At 43.9% G+C, this 26,866-nt stretch overlaps 1 protein-coding gene across 1 annotated transcript in view; it reads left to right on the top strand.

Annotated features, from left to right (window-relative positions):
• pabir2 (PABIR family member 2) overlaps positions 1-26,866 on the top strand; it is a 148,877-nt gene that overhangs the window by 34,392 nt on the left and 87,619 nt on the right. Inside the window, exons 3-4 of the mRNA XM_072271101.1 lie at positions 610-666; positions 24,512-24,555. Of these exons, the coding sequence (XP_072127202.1) occupies positions 610-666; positions 24,512-24,555 (101 nt within the window). The remainder of the gene's footprint in view (positions 1-609; positions 667-24,511; positions 24,556-26,866) is intronic.

The raw sequence follows: 26,866 nt of genomic DNA, 5'->3' as shown, positions 1-26,866 counted from the left end.
AGTTTCATTTTGCAGGAGAGAGCCACAGATTTTATACTACTCTCTGTATCACGTTTCCTATTTTCACTGCTTTTGACACCCTCACCATCTACCTGTCACAAGTCAGAAATGTGGAATATCCTCAGTTATATGGGGAAAAACAGCTGCAAGTTTCAAATAGTTTGACAATATCGTCATTCTTTTCTGTAACTAACTTGACATTTGGGGACCTGTGGACACTATCTTGATGTCCCTGATGCATGCTTTCCCTGGCACAATGGTGATGCTGCTGGAGACTGGGTCTAGTACTGCCTCTGCTTTAGTGGGATTATATGTACCAGCTCAAAAAGCCCTTCTGGATGCACTTCAAAAAAGGAATTGTCACCATTTCAGGTCAAAACTCAGTCCTAGTGCACGGTTTCAACTGAAACATCAGCTATTCCTTTCCTGCCACAGATGGTGCTTGATGTTCTGAATCCTTCCAACAGATTGTGTGTTGCTCCATGTTCCAGCAACCTCTGTGTCTTTCTGAGCATGTTTGAGTTCATCATAGGATATTGACAACTGTTCAAGTTCCATAAGTTTTGTAATGAAGACTTTGGGTGTTTATTTCATTGCTTTGTTTTCTAGATTGTCCCTTCATCCCCAGTTCGTATCCCAAGCAGCCGGCTGCATCAGATCAAACAGGTAAAGTGAATATTTTTACCATGATTCAAAGCCATTTAGAACCCAGAAATGTTCAAACCTGGCAGGAAGTTAATTTGTATCTTGTAAGTCCTTCCACAACTCATGGCTGGACTGGAACTTAATTTTTGGACTGGTACAGTCTCTTAGCTTTTTGGAGGTTGTATCTCGATTTCTTGTAAAGGTCTAAATGCTGCAGATGTAGATGTCAGAAGAGAATGGATCTCCCAGTTCATCCATAGTTTCTGCTTTGAAAACATCCAGATTGTTCTCTTTGGTGCACAGTCCTCAACACACTTACTGATACAGTAAATGATGGTGGTGACATACTCTTCTAGGCTGACAGCTGAGACTTTGAATATGGACCAGTCTACTGTCTCAAAGCAGTTAGATTACAAAGAAGTTCATCTATTTCTACTGTGCAGTTATCTGTATTGGATCCTTCTGTTTCAGCTTCTGTTTAGCAAGAAGGAGCAGAACCTGGTGTCTGATTTACCAAAGAGTGGATGGTAGGCATCTTTGGTTGTACAGCAATGGTTGAGGGTGTTTGGACCCCTGGTGCACAGGAGCTACCAGTATTTTGATAGCGCATTCCTGATGCTGGCCTTGTAGAAGGTCAACGACAATGATGAAAAGGGGCTCAATGATTTCAAGAGGTCTAGAATACAAGAGCAAGTGTGTGATGCTGAGGCTTTGTAAGGCAGAGGCCTCACATTGAGTATTGTGAACAGTTTTGGGCCCTTCATCTTAGAAAAGATGTGCTGGCATTGGAGAGGGTCTAGAGGAGGTTCACAAAGATGATTCCAGGAATGAAAGGATTATCATACGAGGAACGTTTGATGGCTCTGGGTCTGTACTCACTGGAATTCAGAAGGATGAGGGGGGGATCTCATTGAACCTTTTGAATGTTGAAAGGCCTAGACAGAGTATAGGATGTTTCCCATGGTGGGAGAGTTTAGGACAAGAGGGTACAGCCTCAGGATAGAGGGGCGCCCTTTCAGAACAGAGATGCGGGGAAATTTCTTTAGCCAAAGGGTGGTGAATTTGTGGAATTTGTTGCCCCATGCAGCTGTGGAGGCCAGGTTGTTGGTGTATTTAAGTCAGAGATTGATAATTTCTTGATTGGACATGGCATCAAAGGTTACGGGGAGAAGGCCGGGAACTGGGGTTGAGGAGGAGATCTTTTAAAAAAAGGATCAGCCATGATTGAATGGCAGAGCAGACTCGATAGGCCAGATGGCCTAATTCTGTTCCTATGTCTTACGGTCAATGATTAGGGTTTTACAGATTGGTACAAGAACCAGATGTTTGAAGGGCAGTAATTGACATTGAACCTGGTAGTGTTGGGACTTGAGGCTTCTCTACCTCTGTTCCAAGAAGATGCTTGGCTTGGATGGTGGTGATCACTGATGGGGAGAGATGTGCCTGTGAGTGCATGGCTCCGCAGCTTCTCACATTCCTGAACATTTGAATTGCTGTAGCAGACCATAAAGCAACTTAGTGGTTCCGGTCCCCACACTGTGGGGAGGGCACGATTGCACTGGAGTGGGTGCAGAGGGCATTCCTTTTGAGGAGGGACTGAACAATGTGAAGCAGAGGAGGCAGAATCTGATACAAGTCTACAGGATTGCCAGGTATTGATTGAGTAGGTGATAGGAAGCCACTCCCCAGAGCAGAGACATGTAAAATTAGAGGGTGTAGATTTAGGATGGAAGGTAAGAGACCTAAAGAAGAATTCTTTTTCCACCAAGATAGTGGTTGGAATCTGGCACACGCAGCCTGTGGGGAGACGCTCATGATATTTCAGGAGTATTCAGATGAGCAGTTGAATCGCCAAGGCAGAGGAGACTTCAAGCACTGGTAAATGGGAGGAGGGAATGTCAACTCAGACTATCAGAGGCCTGCGTCGGGCATTTTCATGCCTTACAAGGCGCAGATTGGAAGTCTGTGTGGGGCGCCACTCCTCGCACGCACTAGAGCAATGTGTGATTAAGTGCCTTGCTCAAGGACACAAACACGCTGCCACAGCTGAGGCTTGAACTAGCGACCTTCAGAGCACTAGACGAATGCCTGGTAAATGGGCTTAGTATAAATTGGGTCTTTTTTGGTCTATATGGAGGGTCTATTTCTACTGCATGACTGCAGCTTTCATTATAAATAGTGAAGTTGTTTGGAATGAACTGAATTGTCTTAGTTAAAGAGGGAATTGCTCCATGCTGTTTTAAAGGGACGGGTTACACCTGAATTTGACAGGGACTGGTATCTTTGCATGCATGTTTGCTAGAGCTGTTGGGGAGGGTTTAAAATAAGTTGGCAGGGTGGGGGGGGGGGTTGCCTGTTGGGAACCTGAATGATAAGGCTGAGGATGGAGTAGTTGGTGTACAACAAGATACAGTGTGCAGTGAGACTGAAGAAGGATAGTCAGATGATATCAGGGAAAGTGAAGAGGTGATAGACAGGAGCTACAGGGAGGTAGTCATCCCTAGGCTACAGGAGTCAGTAGTCATCCCTAGGCTACAGGAGTCAGAACACTGGGTCACTTTCAAGAGAAGGAAGGGAAATGCCCGGATAGTGGAGAGCACCCCTGTGGCTGTCCCCCTCAGCAACAAATATCTTGTTCTGGATGCTGTTGAGGGGGATGACCTGACGGGGGATGCCCACGGTGACCGGGTCTCTGGTACTGAGCCTGGAGCTGTTGTGCAGGAGAGAAGGAGGGAGAAGAGAAATGCGGTAGTCATAGGGGATTCCATAGTCATGGGAACAGACAGGAGATTCTGTGAGCCTGACAGAGATACCCGCATGGTGTGTTGCCTCCCAGGTGCCAGGGTACGGGATGTCTCGGATCGGGTCCTGAATATTCTAAAGGGGGAGGGTGAGCAGCCAGTTGTCTTGGTACATGTTGGTACCAATGACATAGATAGGACAAAGGAGGAGGTCCTGAAGAGAGATTTCCAGGAGTTAGGAAGGAAGCTGAGAAGCAGGACCTCCAGGGTAGTAATCTCAGGATTGCTACCTGTGCCACGTGCTAGCGAGGGCAAGAGTAGTCGGATCAGGCAGATGAATGCGTGGCTGAGAGACTGGTGTAGGGGGCAGGTCTTCAGATTCTAGGATAATTGGGATCTCTTCTGGGGGAAATATGACCTGTTCAAAAAGGACAGGTTACACCTGAACCCGAAGGGGACCAATATCCTGGCGGGAAAGTTTAATAGAGCTGTTAGGGAAGGTTTAAACTAATTTGGCAGGGGGATGGGAACTGGAACGATAGAGCGGAGGAAGGGGAAAACAGAAGTAAATCTAAGATAGTGAGCAGTAAAGATGTCAGGAAAGACAGGCAGGTGATGGGCAAATGTGTAGCCATTAGGATGAGTTGCAGTGCAATAAAGTTGCAGTGAAATCAAAGCAAAAAGTATCAAATACTGGTCTTAAGGTGTTGTACTTAAATGCACGCAGCATAAGAAATAAGGTGGATGATCTTGTCGTACAGCAACAGATTGGCAGGTGTGATATTGTGGCCATCACTGAGACCTGGCTAAAGGATGCATGTCTCTGGGAGTTGAGCGTCCAAGGATACACGGTGTATCGGAAGGATAGGAAGGTAGGCAGAGGGGGAGGCGTGGCTTTATTGGTAAGAAATGATATTAAATCATTAGAAAGAGGTGATATAGGATCGGAAGGTGCAGAATCTTTATGGGTTGAGCTAAGGAATAGCAGGGGTAAAAGGACCCTGATGGCAGTTATTTATAGGTCTCCAAACAGCTGCAGGGATGTGGACTACAAATTACAACTGGAAATAGAAAAGGCTTGTCAGAAGGGCAGTGTTATGATAATTGTGGGGGATTTTAACATGCGAGTAGATTGGAAAAATCAGGTCGGCACTGGATCTCGAGAGAGAATTTGTAGAATGTCTGCGAGATGGCTTTTTAGAACAGCTTGTTGTTGAGCCCACTAGGGGATCGGCTGTACTGGATTGGGTATTGTGTAATGAACCGGAGGTGATTGGAGAGATTGAGGTGAAGGAACCCTTAGGAGGCAGTGATCATAACATGATTGAGTTCACTGTGAAATTAGAAAAAGCGAAGCCGAAATCTGATGTGTCGGTGTTTCAGTGGAGTAAAGGAAACTACAGTGGCATGAGAGAGGAACTGGCCAAAGTTGACTGGAAAGAGACACTGGTGGGAAAGACGGCAGAGCAGCAGTGGCTGGAGTTTATGCGAGAAATGAGGAATGTGCAAGACAGGTATATTCCAAAAAAGAAGAAATTTTCGAGTGGAAAAAGGATGCAACCATGGTTGACAAGAGAAGTCAAAGCCAAAGTTAAAGCAAAAGAGAGGGCATACAAGGAAGCAAAGATTAGTGGGAAGAGAGAGGATTGGGAAGTTTTTAAAACCTTACAAAAGGAAACCAAGAAGGTCATTAAGAGAGAAAAGATTAACTATGAAAGGAAGCTAGCAAATAATATCGAAGAGGATACTAAAAGCTTTTTCAAGTATATAAAGAGTAAAAGACAGGTGAGAGTAGATATAGGACCGATAGAAAATGATGCTGGAGAAATTGTAATGGGAGATGAGGAGATGGCAGAGGAACTGAACAAGTATTTTGCATCAGTCTTCACTGAGGAAGACAGCAGTATACCAGACACTCAAGGGTGGCAGGGAAGAGAAGTGTGCGCAGTCACGATTACGACAGAGAAAGTACTCAGGAAGCTGAATAGGCTAAAGGTCGATAAATCTCCTGGACCAGATGGAATGCACCCTCGTGTTCTGAAGGAAGTAGCTATGGGGATTGCGGAGGCATTAGCAATGATCTTTCAAAAGTCGATAGATTCTGGCATGGTTCCGGAGGACTGGAAGATTGCAAATGTCACTTCGCTATTTAAGAAGTGGGCAAGGAAGCAAAAAGCAAATTATAGACCTGTTAGCTTAATGTCGGTGGTTGGGAAGTTGTTGGAGTCGATTGTCAAGGATGAGGTTACAGAGTACCTGGAGGCATATGACAAGATAGGCAGAACTCAGCATGGATTCCTTAAAGGAAAATCCTACCTGACAAACCTATTACAATTTTTTGAGGAAATTACCAGTAGGCTAGACAAGGGAGATGCAGTGGATGTTGTATATTTGGATTTTCAGAAGGCCTTTGACAAGGTGCCACACATGAGGCTACTTAACAAGATAAGAGCCCATGGAATTACGGGAAAGTTACATACGTGGATAGAGCGTTGGCTGATTGGCAGGAAACAGAGAGTGGGAATAAAGGGATCCTATTCTGGTTGGCTGCCAACCAGTGGTGTTCCACAGGGATCAGTGTTGGGGCCGCTTCTTTTTACATTGTACATCAACGATTTGGATTATGGAATAGATGGCTTTGTGGCTAAGTTTGCTGACGATACGAAGATAGGTGGAGGGGCCGGTAGTGCTGAGGAAATGGAGAGTCTGCAGAGAGACTTGGATGGATTGGAAGAATGGGCAGAGAAGTGGCAAATGAAGTACAATGTTGGAAAGTGTATGGTTATGCACTTTGGCAGAAAAAATAAACGGGCAGACTATTATTTAAATGGGGAAAGAATTCAAAGTTCTGAAATGCAACGGGACTTGGGAGTCCTCGTAAAGGATTCCCTTAAAGTTAACCTCCAGGTTGAGTCGGTAGTGAAGAAGGCGAATGCAATGTTGGCATTCATTTCTAGAGGAGTAGAGTATAGGAGCAGGGATGTGATGTTGAGGCTTTATAAGGCGCTGGTGAGACCTCACTTGGAGTACTGTGGGCAGTTTTGGTCTCCTTATTTAAGAAAGGATGTGCTGACATTGGAGAGGGTACAGAGAAGATTCACTAGAATGATTCTGGGAATGATAGGGTTAACATATGAGGAACGTTTGTCCGCTCTTGGACTGTATTCCTTGGAGTTTAGAAGAATGAGGGGAGACCTCATAGAAACATTTCGAATGTTAAAAGGCATGGACAGAGTGGATGTGGCAAAGTTGTTTCCCATGATGGGGGAGTCTAGTACGAGAGGGCATGAGTTCAGGATTGAAGGGCGCCCTTTCAGAACAGAAATGCGAAAAAAATTTTTTAGTCAGAGGGTGGTGAATCTATGGAATTTGTTGCCACGGGCAGCAGTGGAGGCCAAGTCATTGGGTGTCTTTAAGGCAGAGATTGATAGGTATCTGAGTAGCCAGGGCATCAAAGGTTATGGTGAGAAGGCGGGGCAGTGGGACTAAATAGGATAAAATGGATCAGCTCATGATAAAATGGCGGAGCAGACTCGATGGGCCAAATGGCCTACTTCTGCTCCTTTGTCTTATGGTCTTATGGTCTTATGATAGGGAAAATTTGCAGTCAGTGGGATAAGTTGCAGTATAACATGGGGACAAAATTGAAAAGGCTGACAAATGCAGCACTGAATGTGTTATGTTTGAATGCACCAGTATACCGAATAAGGTAGATGATCCTGTAGCACAGTTAGAGATTGGTAGGTATGACATTGTGGCATTAATGAGTCGCGGCTGAGCAAAATCATACTTTGGAGCTTAATATCCAGGGATGCACATTGTATTGAAAGGACAGTTGGCATGGCTGTTTTGGTATATAAAAAAAATGAAATCAAATCCTTAGAAAGAGATGACATAGGATTGGAAGATGTAGAATCCTTGAGGGTAGAGTTAGAAACTCCAAGGGTAAAAAGACTGGTGGGACTTATATACAGGCCTCAACAGTAACCAGGATGTGGGCTACAAATTACAATGGGAGATAGAAAAAGCATGTCAAAAGAGCAATGTTGCAATAGTCATGGGGGATTTCAATATGCAGGTAGATTAGGAAAATCAGGTTGGTGTTGGATCCCGAAAGAGAGAATTTGTAGAATGCCTACAAGATGGGTTTTTAGAGTAGCTTGTGGTTGAGCCCACTGGGGGAAAGGCTATTCTGAATTGGCTGTTGTGTAATGAACCCACTTTGATTAGTGAGCTTAAGATAAATGTACCATGAGGCGGCGGTGATCATAATATGATCGAATTCACCCTGCAATTTAAGAGAGAGAAGCTAAAGTCAGATGTATCAGTACTACAGTGGAGTTAAGGGAATTACAGAGGCATGAGAGAGGAGCTGGCCAAAGTTGATTGAAAGGGGACACTAGCAGGGATGACAGCAGAGCAGCAAATGGCTGGACTTTCTAGGAGAAATTCAGAAGGTGGAGGATAGATACATCCCAAAGAGGTAGTATTCTAAAGACAGGATGATGCAACCGTGGCTGACAAGGGAGGTTAAAAATGGCATAAAAGCCAAAGAGAGAGCATATAATAGAACAAAAACTAGTGGGAAGCCTTTAAATACTAACAGAAGGGCAACTCAAAAAGCCGTAAAGAGAGAACAGATGAAGTATGAAGGTAAGCTGACTAATAATATCAAAGGGAATATCAAACGTTTTCAGATATATCTATATACTACTAAAACTCTCATGCTCTGTTTGTCTGTTTGTGACCTCTAATTAGGGCAAACGGTGCATTACAGCGGCACTTTTTTTTGGCTACATCGAATTAAAATGCACTAACTTACAGAATAGGCAAAGTTCAGGGCTATATATTCGTATAAAATTGCTCATTCGCCAAATTCAACAGGCTCCCTTTTAACCCGAGAGCCGATCTGCCATCATGGAAATCGGGACGTGACAGCCGGACGCAAGCGCACAGCCAGCCTCAGCAGCGACACCTACCGGAGCAGAAGGACAGGGCAGCTCTATTTCGAGGGGTCACATTCTGCTAATCACCATCAGCATGTGCGGGATTGGGACAGATCTAACTGCCACCCATCAATAAGAGATAATTAAATCTTATTGTAATGACCTACTTTGAGACACCCATCAAACCCTTTGCTGCAGTCAAAGGACAGCGGTGACTATTTCACGTCCATTAGGAGAGTGCCAACCACATCATCAAGAATAATCAGCATCCTTTGGTGTTACTGCTTCATATCTTCTATTCTATCTAGCAATAGACAATAGATGCAGGAGTAGGCCATTCAGCCCTTCGAGCCAGCACCGCCATTCACTGTGATCATGGCTGATCATCCACAATCAGTATCCAGTTCCTGCCTTATCCCCGTAACCTTTGATTCTGCTATCTTTAAGAGCTCTATCCATCTCTTTCTTGAAAGCATCCAGAGACTTGGCCTCCACAGCCTTCTGGGGCAGAGCATTCCATACATCCACCACTCTGTAGGTGGAAAAAATAGCATTAGGGTAAAAAAAAAAAAGGTCAGCCTAATTATGCCACGTGGAAAGGGAAGGGGGACATTATGGTCAAGAGATGACGCCAAACGTCATCGGGAAGCAGCAAGAAGAGGGAGAGAACAAGAATTGGGTGAGGCCAGTGCTGCACGACTCCAGGATCAAAGAGTCAGGACAAAAAAAGATGAGAGAAGAAGAGACAGGAGGAGAGGCATGCACGTCTCCAGGATCAGAGACAAACAACAGCAGAAGAGCTGAAGAGACGGGGGATGAAAGGGCTGCACCTCTCCAGAATGACAAAAACTGGTGTAGAAGGAAGAGAGAGGAAGAGACAAAGGAGCTGAGAAATGCGCATCTCTAAGATCAGAGACAAAGAACAAACAGCAGAAGAGATGAAGAAACGGCAGATGAAAGGACTGCAAGTCTCCAGAATGACAACAAGAGGCACAAGGGTGGCAGGTAAACCAGAAATGATGCCATCAAAAGTGTCCTTCGTGAAATGAGGAGGAGCTATATTTGCTTTACTACCCGTCATTCTTCTTCAATAAACTGAGGTTTTCTTCAGTTTCCAAAGCAAAGCGATACCAATAGTATTCAGGAAAATTTAATGTTCATTCTGGTCACATCAGACTGCACTACCCTTCTCTCAAAGGGTACCCCAACGGGTCACCCTGTTGTCTAGTAAAGAATAAAAGCAGTGCTGTCATTTCTATGTGCTTCAAGGCTGCCATCATTGTCCCCGTGCCGAAGAAGTCTTCAGTGTCCTGCCTCAACGACTACTGTCCCGTTGCACTCACATCCATCATCACGAAATGTTTCGAGAGGCTTGTCATGAGGCACATCAAGACCCTGCTGCCCCCCTCACTGGACCCCCTGCAGTTCGTGTACCGTTCCAACCGTTCAACGGACGACGCCATTGCCATCACCCTCCACCTGGCCCTAACCCACCTGGACAAAAAAGACACATACGTTCGAATGCTGTTCATAGACTTCAGTTCAGCATTCAACACAATCATTCCTCAGAAACTGATTGGAAAGCTGAGCCTACTGGGCCTGAACACCTCCTTCTGCAACTGGATCCTAGACTTCCTGACTGGGAGACCTCAGTCAGTCCGGATCGGAAGCAGCATCTCCAACACCATCACACTGAGCACAGGGGCCCCCCAGGGCTGTGTGCTCAGTCCACTGCTGTTCACTCTGCTGACCCACGACTGTGCAGCAATACACAGATCGAATTATATCATCAAGTTCGCCGATGACACAACCGTGGCGGATCTCATCAGCAAGAACGATGAGTCAGCATATAGAGAGGAGGTGCAGCGGCTAACGGACTGGTGCAGAGCCAACAAACTGTCTCTGAATGTGAACAAAACAAAAGAGATGGTTGTTGACTTCAGGAGGACATGGAACGACCACTGTCCGCTGAACATTGATGACTCCTCCGTAGAAATCGTTAAGAGCACCAAATTTCTTGGTGTTCTCCTGGTGGAGAATCTCACCTGGTCCCTCAACACCAGCTCCATAGCAAAGAAAGCCCAGCAGCATCTCTACTTTCTGCGAAGGCTGAGAAAAGTCCATCTCCCACCCCACCATCCTCACCACATTCTACCGAGGTTGTATTGAGAGCATCCTGAGCAGCTGCATCACTGCCTGTTTCGGGAATTGCACCGTCTCGGATCGCAAGACCCTGCAGCAGGTAGTGAGGTCAGCTGAGAAGATCATCGGGGTCTCTCTTCCAGCCATTACAGACATTTACACCTCAAGCTGCATCTGTAAAGCAAACAGCATTATGAAGGACCCCATGCACCCCTCATACAAACTCTTCTCCCTCCTGCCATCTGGCAAGAGGCACCGAAATATTCGAGCCCTCATGACCAGACTATGTAACAGTTTCTTCCCCCAAACCATCAGACTCATCAATACCCAGAGCCTGGACTGACACCAACCTACTGCCGTCTACTGTGCCTATTGTCTTGTTTATTACTTATTGTAATACCTGCACTGTTTTGTGCACTTTATGCAGTTCTGGGTAGGTCTGTAGTCTAGTGTAGTTTTGTGTTGTTTTACGTAGTTCAGTGTAGTTTTTTGTATTGTTCATGTAGCACCATGGTCCTGAAAAACATTGTCTCGTTTTTACTGTGTACTGTACCAGCAGTTACGGTCGAAATGACAATAAAAGGTGATTTGACTTGAGTGGCAAGAGTACATATTGGACCACTGGAAAATGATGCTGGAGAGGTCCAGTTTCTACAGTATTTAGCCCCCACAACTACTTTGGAGTCATCATGTAGGATTTCCTAAAGGTTAATTTGCAGGTTGAGTCTGTAGTGAGGAAGGCAAATGCACTGTAATTTTAAGAGGACCAGACTATAAAAGCAAGGATGTAATGCTGAAGCTTTATAAGGCACTGGTGAGACCTCGTGAGCAGTTTTGGGTTCATGATGTACGACAGGAAGTGCTAACATTGGAGAGGGTTCACAGGAGGTTCATGACAATGATTCTGGGAATGAATGGGTTATCGTATGAGGAGTGTTTGATGGCTCTTGGCATGTACTCGCTGGAATTTAGAAGAATGAGGGGGAAACTCATTGAAACTTTTGAATGTTGAAAGGCCTATATAGAATAGATATGGCGAGGCGGTTTCTTGTAGTTGGGGAGTCTAGGAACAGAAGGCACAGCCTCAGAATAGAGGGACATCGAATTAGAATGGAGAGGAGGAAGAATTTCTTTAACCAGAGGGTGGTGAATCTGTGGAATTTTTTGCCACAGGTGGCTGTGGAGCAAGGTCACTGGGTGTTACTTAAGGTGGAGGTTGATAGGTTCTTGAGTTGTCGGGGCATAAAAGGTTACGGGGAGAAGCCAAGAGATTGGGATTGAGAGGGAAAATTGATCAGCCACGATCAAATGGCGGAGAAGATTGGATGGCGAAATGGCCTAATTCTGCTCTGATCTCTTATGGTCTTATAGTCTTGCTGTGAAATTTCTGGTTTTATATTTTTCACTAGTTTTCTTTTCCATTGTTGACCCCAGACCATTTTGTAGTTTGAAATTTCTTACTAAGGTTGAACCAACCAGAGAGGGAGGTGTAGTTTGCTGCACTAATTCACACTTTGCCTGTATCTGAGACTTGTCAACAGTGGCAACTGCAAAATAAATCTCCTTCACCTGGTTTTGTGTGCACATTTTCATACAGTGGCAAGAACTGTTATAAGAGATTATTCTGTTGTGACTCTGTCTGAAAACGTCACAACACTTCAAGATCATAAAATTCAAAGAATGTCCTCTGCAGGGACCAACAGACAGATGGAGAAGAGAGGATATAAAATCATTCGACTGACTTTGATTGAAAGATTTGAGTCTGATGAGCACAAATATCCCCCATGAGCAAACTCCTGTGCAAGGTGTTTCATTGTACCTGAAGTTTAATCTCCTGTTACTGGGTCAGCATCTTCAGATGCAGGTCTCTCGGATTATCGAGGGAATAAGTTCTAAATGAGCCCTTATTTTTCAAATGGCTGGGACAGTAAATGCAAGAAGTATCATAGGAAAAGCAGATGAAAATGAGGTAGCTGGTTTACAAACAGAGGCAATGTGTAGTGAGGAGAGGCTGTTGATAGGGCAAAATTGCAGTCAATGGGATGAGTTGTAACTTAAAAGGTGGACAAAATCGAAAAAAGTGAATTCAGGACTGAAGGTTTTGTTTCTGAGTGCATGCAGTATACAGAATAAGGTAGATGAACTTGTAGCACATTTGCAGACTGGCATGCATGATGTTGTAGAAGTAATGCTCTGGTTACTGTCTGAATGCTGTTTAAGGATTGATTAAGCGGTTTGTGTGTTTAAACCAGGGTTTAACTAGTGTCAGGAAACGTGATTAAGGCATTTTAATAGGGATGCTGCAGTGATTAAAGTTTGGTAGGATTCGAAGAGGTTATCCACAAAGAACTCTTGTGTTCTGAGCGGGGTGGATATTCAAAGCCCCGACAAGCTGCTGCTGAGTGCTGAGTTCTGTAGAAGCACTGGGGAAAGTTACGCTGGCTGAATGGCATTTTGAACAATCATCTGGTAAGGATGTCGCGTTCATCCACACAAGCAGTGACATAACTAAAGATGCGCTGCCCAATACTGAGTTGGGGCTATGGGCAGTCCATATTTTTAGAGAAGGGGAAAATGCAGCTGAAGGTGAAGACTTTAAATCAAATTGTTCTCATTTCTGCAAAGTAAGGGAAAGGAGTAGTCTGCTGTGAAAGGTCTAATGGGTCCTTGAATGGTTGATGGAAATTCTCAGCTGGCATTGGCAATTATGTGGCTGGTGGATAAAAGCCAGAGCCTGGGGAGAACCAAAGTTACTGTCGGCTGAGAATGTTCTCTGGAGTCAAGCCCACCCCCTGCGGGGAGGAAGAATATGAGCGAAGCAGACATCTCAGTTACTGGATAAGTGGCAGTGCGAAGATAATAGGAAAATTCAGAGACTGGTGGAGTCTAAAAGGTCTGGCTGCTGAGGTGGTGAGGTTCCTAAAGGTAGAAAACCTGTTGGTCACATCTGTGGACTGCATGCAAGAGTTAGAAAAACATTTTTGGCATGACAGTCAGCTCGGCGGACCTTACGATGAGGTTTAGGCACACATTCCAGGAGAAAGGGGAGAAGCTGAACATGGGAGTGTCAGGCTTTGACTCAAGAGGCTTTAATGAGAAGCAGTTGAGGACGAAGACACAGGTTAGAAGATTTGGTCTTGGTTGCCCATTGTACAGTGCAGGCAGGGTGGCAGATATGGCAGTGGAATGTTCCTCCTGTAGGATGTGGGAATTCATGGAACCTGATGGTCTCCCTGATGACACCTGCAGGAAGTGCAGCCATTCCAGCTCATGAAAGACCACATTAAGGAGCTGGATAAACTAAGGATCATCTGGGAGGCAGAGCAATTGATAGATATGACTTTTGAGCAGGTGGTTACACCCAGAGTGCAGAATTCAGGGAGTAGACAGGTGAACACAGAGAGCTAAAGGGAGAAGGAAGTCTGTTCAGGGCCTCCCTGTGGCCATTCTCCTCAGCAACAGCTACTGCTGAGGGGGATGACCTATCTGGACAAGGCAGCAGCAGCCAGACCAATAGCACTGTTGTCAGCTCTGACCCTCAGAAGGGTGGGGTGAAGTCAGGTGGAGCAATAGTCTTAGGGGTCTCAATAGTTAGGGGGACAGGTAGGAGATTCTGTGGCAGCAAAAGAGAAACCAGGATAGTGTGTTGCCTCCCGGGTGCTAGGGTCCAGGATGTCTCTGAGCAGTTGCAGAATAGCCCTGAAGGGGAGAGTGAGCAGCCGGAGGTCATGGTACATGTTGGTACCAATGACATTGGCAGGAGAGGGGTAGAGGTCCTGTGCGGTAAGTTTAGGGAGTTAGGAAGGAGGCTGCAGAGCAGGACCTCCAAGGTGGTAATTTCCGGATTACTGTCGGTTCCACGAGCTGGGGAAGGTAAGAACCAGGAAGATAGTGCAGAGGAATGAGTAGCTAAGGAGATGGTGCAGGGGGTAGGGTTTCATTGGAACCTTTTCTGGGGAAGGAGTGACCCGTACAACTGGGACGTATTGCGCCTGAACTGGAGGGGAACAAATATCCTGGAATGGAGGTTTGGTAATGCTATTGGAGAGGGTTTAAAATAGATTTGCAGGGGGGTGGGAACTGAAGTGAAGAAGCAGAGGATGGGGCGGTTGACGCATAAGTAGAGACAGTTTATAGGGAGTTTTTGAGGAAGGATATGCAGATGATAGAGCAAAGAATCACTCAGCTAGATGGTTTGAGATATGTCTAATGCAAGGAGGCAGGGAAAAGAATGGTAGGGTAAAAGAATCATGGTGTATGTACAAAGGATGTAGAAAATCTAGTTAAGAAGGAAAAAAAAGGTTATGTCCATGGTTACACGTTGTTTTGGAGGGAGAGGAAGGTAGACAGAGGGGCTGGTGTGGCTCTGCTGGTAAAGAATGGAATCAAATCAGTAGAAAGATGTGACAGGATTGGAAGACATTGAATCTTTGTGGGTTGAGTTAAGAAACTACAAGGGTAACAGGACCCTGTTGGCAGTTACATACAAGCCTCCCAACAGTGGCTGGGAGATGGACCACAGATTACAACAGGAAATAGAAAAGCTGAGTCAAAAGGGCAATGTTAGGACAGTCATAGGAGATTTAAACATGGGTTGATTGGGAAAATCAGGCTGGTAATGGATCTCAAGAGAGTGAGTTTGTTGAATGCCTAAGAGATGTCTTTTTAGAGCAGTTTGGTGTTGAGCCTATTTGGAGATCAGCTATACTGGATTGGGTGTTGTGTAATGAACTGGAGGCAAGTAGGGAGATTAAGGTAAAAAAACCCTTGGGAACCAGTGATCACAATATGATTGTCTTCAATTTGAAATTTAATAGGGAGGAAGTAAAGTCTGACATAGCAGTATTTCAGTGGAGTAAGGGAAGTTACAGTTGTATGAGAGAGGAGTTGGTCAAAATAAATTGGAAGGAGCTGCTGGCAGGGATGTCAGCAGAGCAGCAATGGTGTGTGTTTCTGGGAAAAATGAGGAAATGTTGGATAGATGTATTCCAGAAACGAAGAAATACCCAAATGGGAGAATAGTACAATTGTAGCTTACCGGGGAAGTCAAAGCTAATATAAAAGCAAAAGAGAGGGCATACAACAAAGCAAAAATTACTCGGAAGAAAGAGGATTGGGAAGCTTTTAAAACCCTACAGGGACCACTGAAAGAACCATTAGGAGGGAAAAGATGAAATATGAAAGCAAGCTAGCAAACAATATCAAAGTAGATAGTAAAAGTTTTTTTCAAGTAAAAAAAAAAGTAAGAGATGAGGGTGGATATAGAACTGCTAGAAAATGAGGCTGGAGAAATAATAACAGGGGACAAGAAGATGGTAGATGAACTAAATGAGCATTTTGCGACAGTGCTCACTGTGGAAGACACGAGCAGTGCGCCAGATGTGGTGTGTGAGGGAAGAGAAGTGTATCATTACTATTTCAAGGGAGAAGGTGCTCAAAAAGCTGAAAGACTTAAAGGTACATAAGTCACTCGGACCAGTTGAACAACAGTTATCTTTCAAAAATCATTGGACTCTGGGATGGTGCTGAGGACTGGAAAATTGCAAATGTCACTCCACCCTTTAAGAAAGGGGAAGATAGCAGAAAGGAAGTTATCGACCAGTTAGCCTGACCTCAGTGATTGGGAAGATGTTGGAGTCAATTGTTAAGGATGAGGTTATTGAGTACTTGGTGACACAGGACAAGGAAGGACAAAGTCATCATGGTCTCCTGAAGGGAAAATCTTGCTTGACGAATCCATTGGAATTCTTTGAGGAGATTACACGTAGGATTGATATGGATCCTTTTCTGGTTGCTGGCAATGACAAATGTTCTGCAAGTGTTAGTGTTGGGGCCACTTCTTTTTATGCTATGTATCGATGATTTTTATGATGGAATAGATGGTTTTGTTGCCAAATTTGCAGATGACACGAAGGTTGGTGGAGGGGCAGGTAGTGTGGAGGAAACAGGAAGGTTGCAGAAGAATTTGGACAGTTTAGGAGAATGGGCAAGAGAGTAACAAATGAAATACAATGTTGGGAAATGCATGGTCATGCACTTTGATAGTAGAAGTAAATGTGCAGACTATTTTCTAAATGGGGAGAAAGTCCAAAAGTCCAAAAATCTGAGATGCAAAGGGACTTGGGAGTCTTTTTGCATAACACCATAAAGGTTGACTTTCAGGTAGAGTCAATGGTAAGGAAGGCAATTGCAATGTTAGCATTCATTTCAAAAGGTTTAGAATACAAGACAGGGATGTGATGCTGAGGATTTATAAGGCACTAGTGAGGCCTCAGCTTGAATATTGTGAACAGGTTTGGGCCACTCATCTAAGAAAAGATGTGCTGGCATTGGAGAGGGTCCAGAGGAGGTTCACCAGGCTGATTCTAGGAATGAAAAGGTTATCATATGAGCAATGTTTGATAGCTCTGGGTCTGTACTCACTGGAATTTAGTGTGATGGAGGAGGATCTCATTGAATGTCGAAATGCCTAGACAGAGTCGATGTGGAAAGGATGTTTCCCATGGTGGGGGGGCGGGGTGCTAGGACGTGAGGGCACAGCCTCAGGATAGAGGGGCATCCATTTAAAACAGAGATGCGGAGAAATTTCTTTAACCAGAGGGTGGTGAATTTGTGGAATTTAATACCATAAGCAGCTGTGGAGGCCAGGTCGTTGGGTGTATTTAAGGCAGAGCTTGGTAGATACTTGATTGGACACGGCATCAAAGGTGACGGGGAGAAGGCCGGGGAGGAGATAAAAGGATTAGCCATGATTGAATGGAGAAGGAAACTCGATGGGCCAAAAGCCTAATTCTGCTCCCATATCTTACTGTCTTTACTGCTGGAGTGCTGGTGAGACCTGAACTGCAGAAAGTTTTGTCTGTATACTTAAACAGGATGACAGTGATTGTCAGGAACACCTTGGTGAGAGAGGTGACCCTCAGACATGGGATACCGATGGCACATCTTCTCCCATTGACCCTAATGTTTAGTTTTTCGGTGAGAAAACCGGAAGAGAAGACAGTTTCCTGGATCGGGAATGTTAACAGCAATGTCATTCAACTTTGTTGACTCCCCAGTACCCAAGAAATGGAAAACAAGACTAACAGAGAAGATGTTGAAGCTTGAAGATATTTTTTCTACTGATGAATTTGATGTGGGTTGGACTAAGAGTTCTTCCCACACTATTCGAGTGACAGAGGACACCCCTTTTAGAGAGGTCTCAACAGTTAGAACCAGTGGTGGTGAGAGATGTTGAGCAGCATCTCATGAAACTGAAGGAAGCTAGAATTATCACTAAGTTAAAGAGCCCCTATGTGTCACCCATAGTGGTGATGAGGAAGAAGAATGGGGAGGTACAAATATGTGTTGATTATTGAACACCGAACTGACTTACAGTCCCTGACCAACATAGAACATAGAATAGTACAGCACAGTACAGGCCCTTCGGCCCACAATGTTGTGCCGACCCTCAAACCCTGCCTCCCATATAAGCCCCCACCTTAAATTCCTCCATATACCTGTCTAGTAGTCTCTTAAACTTCACTAGTGTATCTGCCTCCACCACTGACTCAGGCAGTGCATTCCACGCACCAACCACTCTCTGAGTAAAAAACCTTCCTCTAATATCCCCCTTGAACTTCCCACCCCTTACCTTAAAGCCATGTCCTCTTGTGTTGAGCAGTAGTGCCCTGGGGAAGAGGCGCTGGCTATCCACTCTATCTATTCCTCTTATTATCTTACTGTTCCATGGATTGAGGATGCTCTAGCCTGTCTGAGTAGAGCAAAATGGCTCAGTGTGTTGGATCAAAGGAGTGGGTGTTATCAGATACCCATGAATGAAGCTGATAGAGAAAATGGCATTTATATGTTTATGTGGATTCTTTCAATTTGAAAGAATACCCCAGGGCATATCAGGAGAACTGTATACTTTCCAATGTGTCAAGGAGAAGACTGTTGGGGATATGAACTTGCTTGAGATGTTGGTGTACTTGGAAGATCTCATAGTGTTCGGATCTATTCTGGAAGTATGAGACTAGGCTACTGAAGGTGCTAGACCGTCTGAAAGCTAAAAGGTTAAAACTGTCACTGGACAAGTGCCAGTTCTGTAAGACATCAGTCGAGTACGTCTGATACACCGTCTCACAGTATGGAGTAGCTATGCATCTGGCCAAGATGGAAGTGGTGACCACATGGCCAAAGTCCAAGAATTTGAGTGGCCTGTGTTCATTCCTTGGATCTGTGGGTACTTCTAGAGATTTATAAAGGACTACTTTTGAGTTAGCCACCCTTTGAATTAGCTTCTGTGTGGTTTAGCAAACCACCCCCGCCCCCAGGGGAAGAAAGTGGGGAGACCGAAAGAGAATACAAGGTTTATCTTAACCCTTTGGAGCCTTTCACTGAAAGATAGGATGCAAAATATGAAGAGGCCTTGCAGCTACTGAAAGAGTTACGGACTGTAGCACCTGTGCTGACCTTTACAAACCCCTAGTTGCCCTATGTACTGCATACCGACACTGGCTGTGAGGGTTTAGGTGGGGTTCTATATCAGGAACAGGGCAAAGGGTTGAGACCTGTTGCTTTTCTCAGCCGGAGTCTGTAACCCTCCGAGCAAGACTACCCTATGCACAAATTGGAGTTTCTGGCATTGAAATGGGCCGTGGTGGATGTTAGCTGACTATACAGTGTCAAGATTGAGGTGAGGATTGACAACAATCCACTGACGCATATTCTGACCTTGGCAAAGTCGGACGCCACTGGCCGTCACTGGTTGGCGATGTTATCTGCTTATGATTTCAGCCTGAAATATCAGCAGGAGAGTCAGAACATTGATGTGGATGCATTGTCCTGATGTTCACTTGACGTGCTGCAAATAGGTGGAGGGGGGGAGGATGTTCCTGTTTCTGGTGTTAAAGAAATGTGCCAATTTTCCACAGTGGGGAAATCAGAGGCAAGACATGATAGAGCTGTGGACCATCTAAGAGCTTCCAGTTGTGACATTCCACAAGCATATTGCAACTCAACGACTCTGGATGTGAAGCAGTTGCCTACCCTGAATCCTATGGAATTGGCAGCAACCCAGCGAGGCAACCCTTGTATAGGTGCCACTTGGTCACCGGTTGTCAAAGGGGATATGGCCCATTTTGAGAACACAAACACCGTATCATACCCCTACAGATGAGGGAATAGGATATCCTGGAGTTGAGGAACAAAGTTTTATTCAGGGTCAAGTCTCCCGACAGACCTCGGCATTCCCAATTGGGTTTGCCTGAGAAGTACCAGAGGATGTTACTGAAGTCACTTTATGATGATTCAGGTCATTTGGGGTTTGAGAAGATTTACGAATTGGTCCGAGATTGGTACTTTTGACCCCGAGTGAAGCCTGAAGTTGAAGAGTACTCTATAAGTCATGCATCTAATGTTTTCAGAGGAAGACGCTGCCTCCAAGAGTTGCTTTATTATCTCAGTAACAGTGCAGGACCACATGATTAAGTGTGTGTGGATTTTCTTTCCATAGAGCCTGATCCCAGCAACCCTGCAAATGTCCTGGTCATTATGGATCACTACACCAAATATGTTCACACCTTCCCCACAAAGGATCAGAGGGCATCCACAGTTGCCAAAGTGTTATGGGAGAAGTAATTTGTTCCTTATGACCTCCCAAGGACAATACACAGTGATCAGGGAAGGGATTTTCATGAGTTACTGGGCATGCTTGGAGTCAAGAAGTCAGGAACCATGCCCTCTCACCCTCAGAGTGATCCTCAGCCTGAAAGGTTCAACTGGACTTTGCTAGACATGCTTGGAACTCTGGATGGCAAAAAACAGAACAAGTGGGGTCAGCAAATTGGGCATTTGGTGCACTGCTACAACTGTACGTAGAATGAAGCTACTGGATACTATTTAATGTTTACGCGCGAAGCGAGATTACCTGTAGATCTCTGTTTTGGAGCTGGCGGTGAAGCCTTGCCACAGAAGATGTATTTCAGAAGTGTGACTGACATGAAGAAAGAACTGCCAGAAACTTATAAGCTAGCAGCGTTTTCTACTACCAAGTAAAACTAAGGAAACAAGAGAAGATGTGATCAAAATATTAGGTTCTCTCAACTGATGCCTGGAGACAGAGTTTTAACAAGAAATGTTTTATCTGCTACCGGGGAAGCATAAATTGTCTGACTGCTGGGTGTTTACACCTCACATAGTGGAGAACCAGATGCCAAATGTGCCAGTTTCCAGGTGAATCCAGGGGATTGGAATGGTCCTGTTAATATTCTCAATTGGAATCACCCTCTACCCCTCGGGCAGGAAGTACGTGTTGACCCAGAGCCTGACACAGAACCTACAGCTAGTAGGAGAATTCTGCACATGAGAACAGAAAGGCCACCAGCTGACAACAGTGTGATTTTAGTGGAAAGACCTGCAGAGGGGCAAACTACTGAGTACTGTACAGACTCAGAGGATGAGGAAATTGGAGTATGGTAAGCTGCCCAAGAATTGATGAAGAGATTTCTGAATCCCCTAGCCCTGACTCAGATGTAACAGGGAGGACTACCAGTGGACAGGCAGACATGATAAAAGACATTAAGGGGAAACTGGGCTCCAATACAATTATGGATGAAGGTGAGTTCAGTCAGGTAGCTAGGGGACCTGAGTCGCCAGAAGGTGTGAGTGATAGACAGGGGAATGCATCCCCAAGTAAACAGGAACAGTCAAAAGAAGTGCCTGAGACTGAAGAAGCTGACGATGAGATAAGAAGGTCTTGGAAGGTCAGGAAATTCCCAGAGACGCTGGCATATGATGCACTGAGGAAACAGAGTGTTGCATCCATCGCAATAGTCAGATATGTTATTGCCATTTACAAATAGATTGGGGGTTCCTGAAATCACAAAATTCATCTGAATATTGTATTATTAATAATGGCTTAATAAGTTCCAAAGTGATAAGGACATGACTATTTTTGATGGGGGAAGAATGTAATGCCCAGATTAAGATTTCTACTGCTATGCTGTGAGGTATTTTTTTTTAGCAGTTTTCTGTAAAAACAGTGTGTCCTTTTGGTGAGAGTATTTTACTTTCAGCTAAAGATAAGGAGCTGTGCTGTCCAACTTAAGAATGTTGTGTCAGCCAATGAGGATGATGGGATGGAGAGAAGGTTCTAGAGAGAGCAGGGCAGAGAGAAATTTCTGATGGACAGTAGTTGGGTTCATGGTCTTTTGGCAGGAGATGCAGAGAGGAAAGGATCAGGAAAGGTGCCTGGAGGATCCAAATCGAAGGGAAGACCTTAATGCAAGGAGTGCTTTGTGAAACAAAGGATTCCAAGAAGGGAAGTTCGACTTGTGGTTGGTGATGAGAATTCAGCGCTGTGAATAAAGCAGTACACCCAACCACTACAGGAATGAGCTCCATCGTTTATGTGCATATTTAGACTGGTTCAACAGTAATGGCCCCTTTTATTATTTTTCTTTTCTTTTTCCTATTAACTGTTTGAAAAAGCTGAGATAGGTAAATATACTTGCTTTATATTTTAATGCAGTGTATGATCTGTTGTTTCTGATGACAGATATGGACAGTATTTGCTTAACTTGAGGTTCCTTTAATCCTGTTTGGTTGAACCCCAATATACATCCAGGGTCAGTATGATTTGAACCCCAACTCATACTGACCCTAGATGTATATTGTTTAGAAAGGTGGCCTTCTCACCACTGAGTCACGTGGCTGCTAGCAAGCGAGCCAAACTGGCAGACAAGCTCTGGTGAGAGGGTTACATCGGCATCATAGTAGAAAGAAGATTGTGGTTGAGCGCTTAATGTCCGAGGATACACATTGTATCAAAAGGACAGACTAAGGCAGAGAGACAGGCGCTGCTTTGTTGGTAAAAAAAAAAAAAATGAAATTAAATCATTAGAAAGAGGTAACATAGGGTCAGAAGGTGTTGAATTGTTGTGGGTAGAAATAAGGAACTGCAAGGGTAAAAAGGGGGACAAGAAAATGGTGGACAAAATGAATAAGTATTTTGCATCAGTCTTCACTGTGGAAGACACTTGCAGTTGGTGGAAGTTCCAGATATCAGGGGTCAAGAAGTGTGTGAAATTGCCGTTACTAGAGGGAAGGTTCTTGGAAAGCTGAAAGGTTTGAAGGCGGATAAGATGGTGTACACCCCAGGATTCTGAAAAAGGTTGTGGAGGCATTAGTAACGATCCCTCAAAAATCTCGAGATTCTGGAATGGTTCCGGAAATGTCATTCCACGCTTCAAGAAGGGAGAGAGACATAAGAAAGGAAATTAAAGGCCAGTTAGTCTGACCTCTGTGGTTGGAAAGGTGTTGGAGTTGATTATTATGGATGAAGTCTCAGTGTACTTTAAGCACTTGATAAAATAGACCGTAGTCAACATGGTTTCCTCAAGGAAAAATCTTGCCTAATAAATCAGTTGGAATTCTTTGAAGAAATAACAAGCAGGTTAGATAAAGGATATTGATGTTGTGTACTTGGATTTTCAGAAGACCTTTGACAAGGTGCCGCACATGAGGCTGCTTAACAGGCTTTGAGCCCATAGTATTACAGGAAAGATTCTAGCATGGATAAAGCAGTGGCTTGTTGGCGGGAGGCAAAGAGTGGGAATAAAGGGAGCCTTTTCTGGTTGGCTGCTGGTGACTATTGGTGTCCTACAGGATTATGTGTTGGGACTGATTTTCTTTTTACATTACCTATCGGTGATTTGGATGATGGAGTTGATGTCTTTGTTGCAAAATTTGCACATGATATGAAGACAGGTGGAGGGGCAGGTAGTTTTGAGGAAGTAGGGAAGCTACAAAAGGACTGAGACAGATTAAGCAAATGGGCAAAGAAGTGGCAGATGGAATACAGTATCAGGAAATGTTATGTACTTTGGTTGAAGAAATGAAAGGGTTGACTATTTTCTAAATGCAGAGAAAATACAAAAAACTGAGCAGCAAAGGGACTTGGGAGTCCTTGTGCACGATTCCCTAAAGGTTAATTTGCAGGTTGAGTCTATGGGGAGGAAGGCAAATGTGATGTTAGCATTCATTGCAAGAGGACTAAAATATAAAAGCAAGGATGTAATGTTGAGGTTTTATGAAGCACTGGAGAGGCCTCACTTGTGAGCAGTTGGTGGCCTCTTATCATGGAAAGATTGTGCTTGAAAGGGTTCAAAGGAGATTCACAAAAATGATTCCAGGATTGAATGGCTTGTCATATGAAGAGCGTTTGATGTCTCTGGGTCTGTATTCACTAGAATTCAGGAGAATAAGGGGGTGACCTCATTGAAACCTATTGAATGGTGAAAGGCCTTGATAGAGTGGATTTGGAGAGGATGCTTCAAATTGTGGGAGAGTCTAGCCAGAGGACACAGCCTCAGAATAGAGGGGTGTCCTTGTAGAACAGAGATGAGGAATATCTTTGGTGGTTAATCTGTGGAATTCATTGCCACAGGCAGCTGTGGAAGCCACCTTTATGTATACTTAAGGTAGAGGTTGATAGATTCTTGATTAGTCAGGGCATGAAGGGATATGGGAGAAGGCAGAAGACTGGGGCTGAGGGGGAAATTGGATCAGCCATGATGAAATGGTGGTGCAGACTTGAAGGGCCAAATGGCCTAATTCTGCTCCTATATCTTATGGTTTAAAGGTCTTAAATATACCATAAATATACCTCATGGGGACACTGTTTGATGTAGGTAAGACAATAAAAGTTAGTCAGAGGGCGTTTAGATGCAATAAAATAAAAGCAAAATGTCTGTTATGACAAGCTGAAACTTGCAAATCATTCATCCAGTTAGAAGAAATCAGGTGCTTGATATTTTACCTTTTTAAGTACATGGTGACTTTTCTATTTCACTGACACCACTCAAGCAAAAGATTGTTTTTCTGTATTTCATAGATGTGTGTGAGAAAGATTGTGTCCAACTGTGTTCGCTACGTTTCTCTGTGACGGATGAAACTTTCCGAAAGTGACAGATAATTGAAACTCTTCATTGTAGTGAATGGAAGCTCACCAAGGAGGCATGTATTTCAAACCAGGCTCTTTTCTTTTCAAAATAGGAAGAAGGAATGGATCTCATGAACAGAGAGACAGCTCATGAGAGGTAAGATTCTAGCAAGCTTAATCAGAGGCAACTTTAAATATAAGTAGGGTGTGCAGCCTATCACACCTGTACTGGTCAAAGGAGAACAAGTAGTTTAATCCGGCTGGCTGACACAAGTTCCCTCAGGTCAGGGCTCTTCATATCTTTATTCAATTACTGCTACAATTTGGGGAGGAGTTCTCAGAACACACCAGTACAGCACAGGAACAGGAACAGGCACTTCGGTCCTCTCGTTCACAGTCTCTTTGGATGATGCTTTTCTTTCTCAGTTCAGACATTTCTATGAATTACATTAAATCTGTACTCTGGTTGTTGGCCCTGGGCGAAGGCAAATGGGGTGTCTCATAACTCTGGAGATCTGTTACTACGTTCAGTCTCCTCTGTTCGCAAGAAAACAACCCTGGGTTTTCCAATAGTTTATGTCTCTGTACAGCTTCTTAAACCTCCTCTACCCTCGCCAGTGTGGTCACACTTTATGCTGTGCTGATCACAATTGTACACAGTACACTGGTGTAATCTGTGTTATACTCATTTCCAGTGTTATCTCCTACCTTGATATACCATGTCTCAAATGACAATTAGCTGGTCAGGCAGTAGACTGTAAGAGCTGAAGTCGTGTTGTTTAGATAACAGAAGTTATTTTGGTTCTGTCAGGGAGAATAAAAGAAACAGTTGAAAATACAGAGGAAAACAGCTGCTAGAAATCTAACAGAAATGGAAAATACCACGGATGTTGTTTTTACCATAAGAAATAGGAACAGAATTAGGCCATTTGGCCCATCAAGTCTGGCCTGCAATTTCATCATTTTCCCTCTGAGCCCCAATCTCCTGCCTTCTCTCCATATCCCTTCATGCTCTGATCAATCAAGGATATATCAACCGTTGCCTTAAATATACCCAATGACTTAGCCTCCACAGCTGCCTGTGGCAATGAATTCCACAGATTCATTACTCTCCGGATAAAGAAATTCCTTCTCATCTCTCTTCTAAAAGGACGCACCACTATTCTGAAGCAATGTTACTGTATTTAGGGCAGAGATAGATAGGTTCTTGATTAGCCAGGGCATCAAAGGGTATGGGATGAAAGCAGGAGAGTGGGGATGACTGGAAGAATTGGATCAGCCCATGATTGAATGGCAGAGCAGGCTCGATGGGCCAAATTGCCTACTTCTGCTCCTATATCTTATTGTCTTATGTTCTCTGGTCCTAGACTCTCTCACCATAGGAAATATCCAACACACATACACTCTATCGAGGCCTATCAACATTCAATAGGTTTCCATTCGGTCACCCCTCATTCTTCTGAATTCCAGTGACCACACTCCAAAGCATCAAATGCACTTCATATGACAAGCTGTTCAATCCTGGAATCATTTTTGTGAGCCTCCTTTGAACCCTCTCCAGCGCCACCACATCCTTTCTAAGATAAAGTGCCCAAAACTGCTTACAATACTCCAAGTTAGGCCTCACCAGAGTTTTACTTTTCTTTTTCAATCTTTTTATTAATTTCATAGAATGAAAACATAACAAAGCAAAAATACAAGTAGTAGGAGATGCATTGTTGCATTTAAAATGAGTAATTGTAAAACCAAATAGTAAAAATTAACAAAACTCCCAATGGTGCAGAATAATAGTGAATAATACAAAGCAAAAAAAAACTGAAGAAAAATCATGAAAAAGAAAAAAAAGAAAAAAAAAACAAACCCCATCCTCAAAAAAAACTAAACTAAACAGAATTAGTCAAATAAACTAAAAGACTCAGGCAATACTAACAACTTGAAAATGGGAAAGAAGAAATCTCTCAACCAACAGTACAGAGAAATAAAACAAGTTTGGAAATAAAGCAAGTTTGGAAATGGTCAAATTACATCAAATGAAAATGCTGAATGAATGGCCTCCAAGTTTTTTCAAATCTAATGGAAGGGTCATAAACCGCGCTTCTAATTTTTTCCAAATTCAAACATACCATAGTTTGTGAAAACCAATGAAATACTGTAGGAGGGTTAATCTCTTTCCAATTCAGCAAAATTGATCTTCTAGCCATTAGAGTAAGAAATGCAATCATCCTATGTGCTGAAGAGGTTAGATAATTTGAATCTATCATTGGTAATCTAAAGATAGCAGTAATTGGATGAGGTTGTAAGTCTATATTCAAAACTGTTGAAATAATGTCAGAAGGTCATCAAGGGAATGGCGGCGTAAGGAAAAGGTCTCTCGACAAAAAAGAAGATAAACTGCCCCAAAATCGAATTTAGACAAATACTTAATATTGCATAACTATATTAATAAAAGGGGCAAGGATGATGTCTAA

This window comes from Mobula birostris, chromosome 10 (genome assembly GCF_030028105.1).
Source record: "Mobula birostris isolate sMobBir1 chromosome 10, sMobBir1.hap1, whole genome shotgun sequence".
In the NCBI taxonomy this organism is placed as follows: Eukaryota; Metazoa; Chordata; class Chondrichthyes; order Myliobatiformes; family Myliobatidae; genus Mobula; species Mobula birostris.
This window is presented reverse-complemented; position numbering and strand designations above follow the sequence as displayed.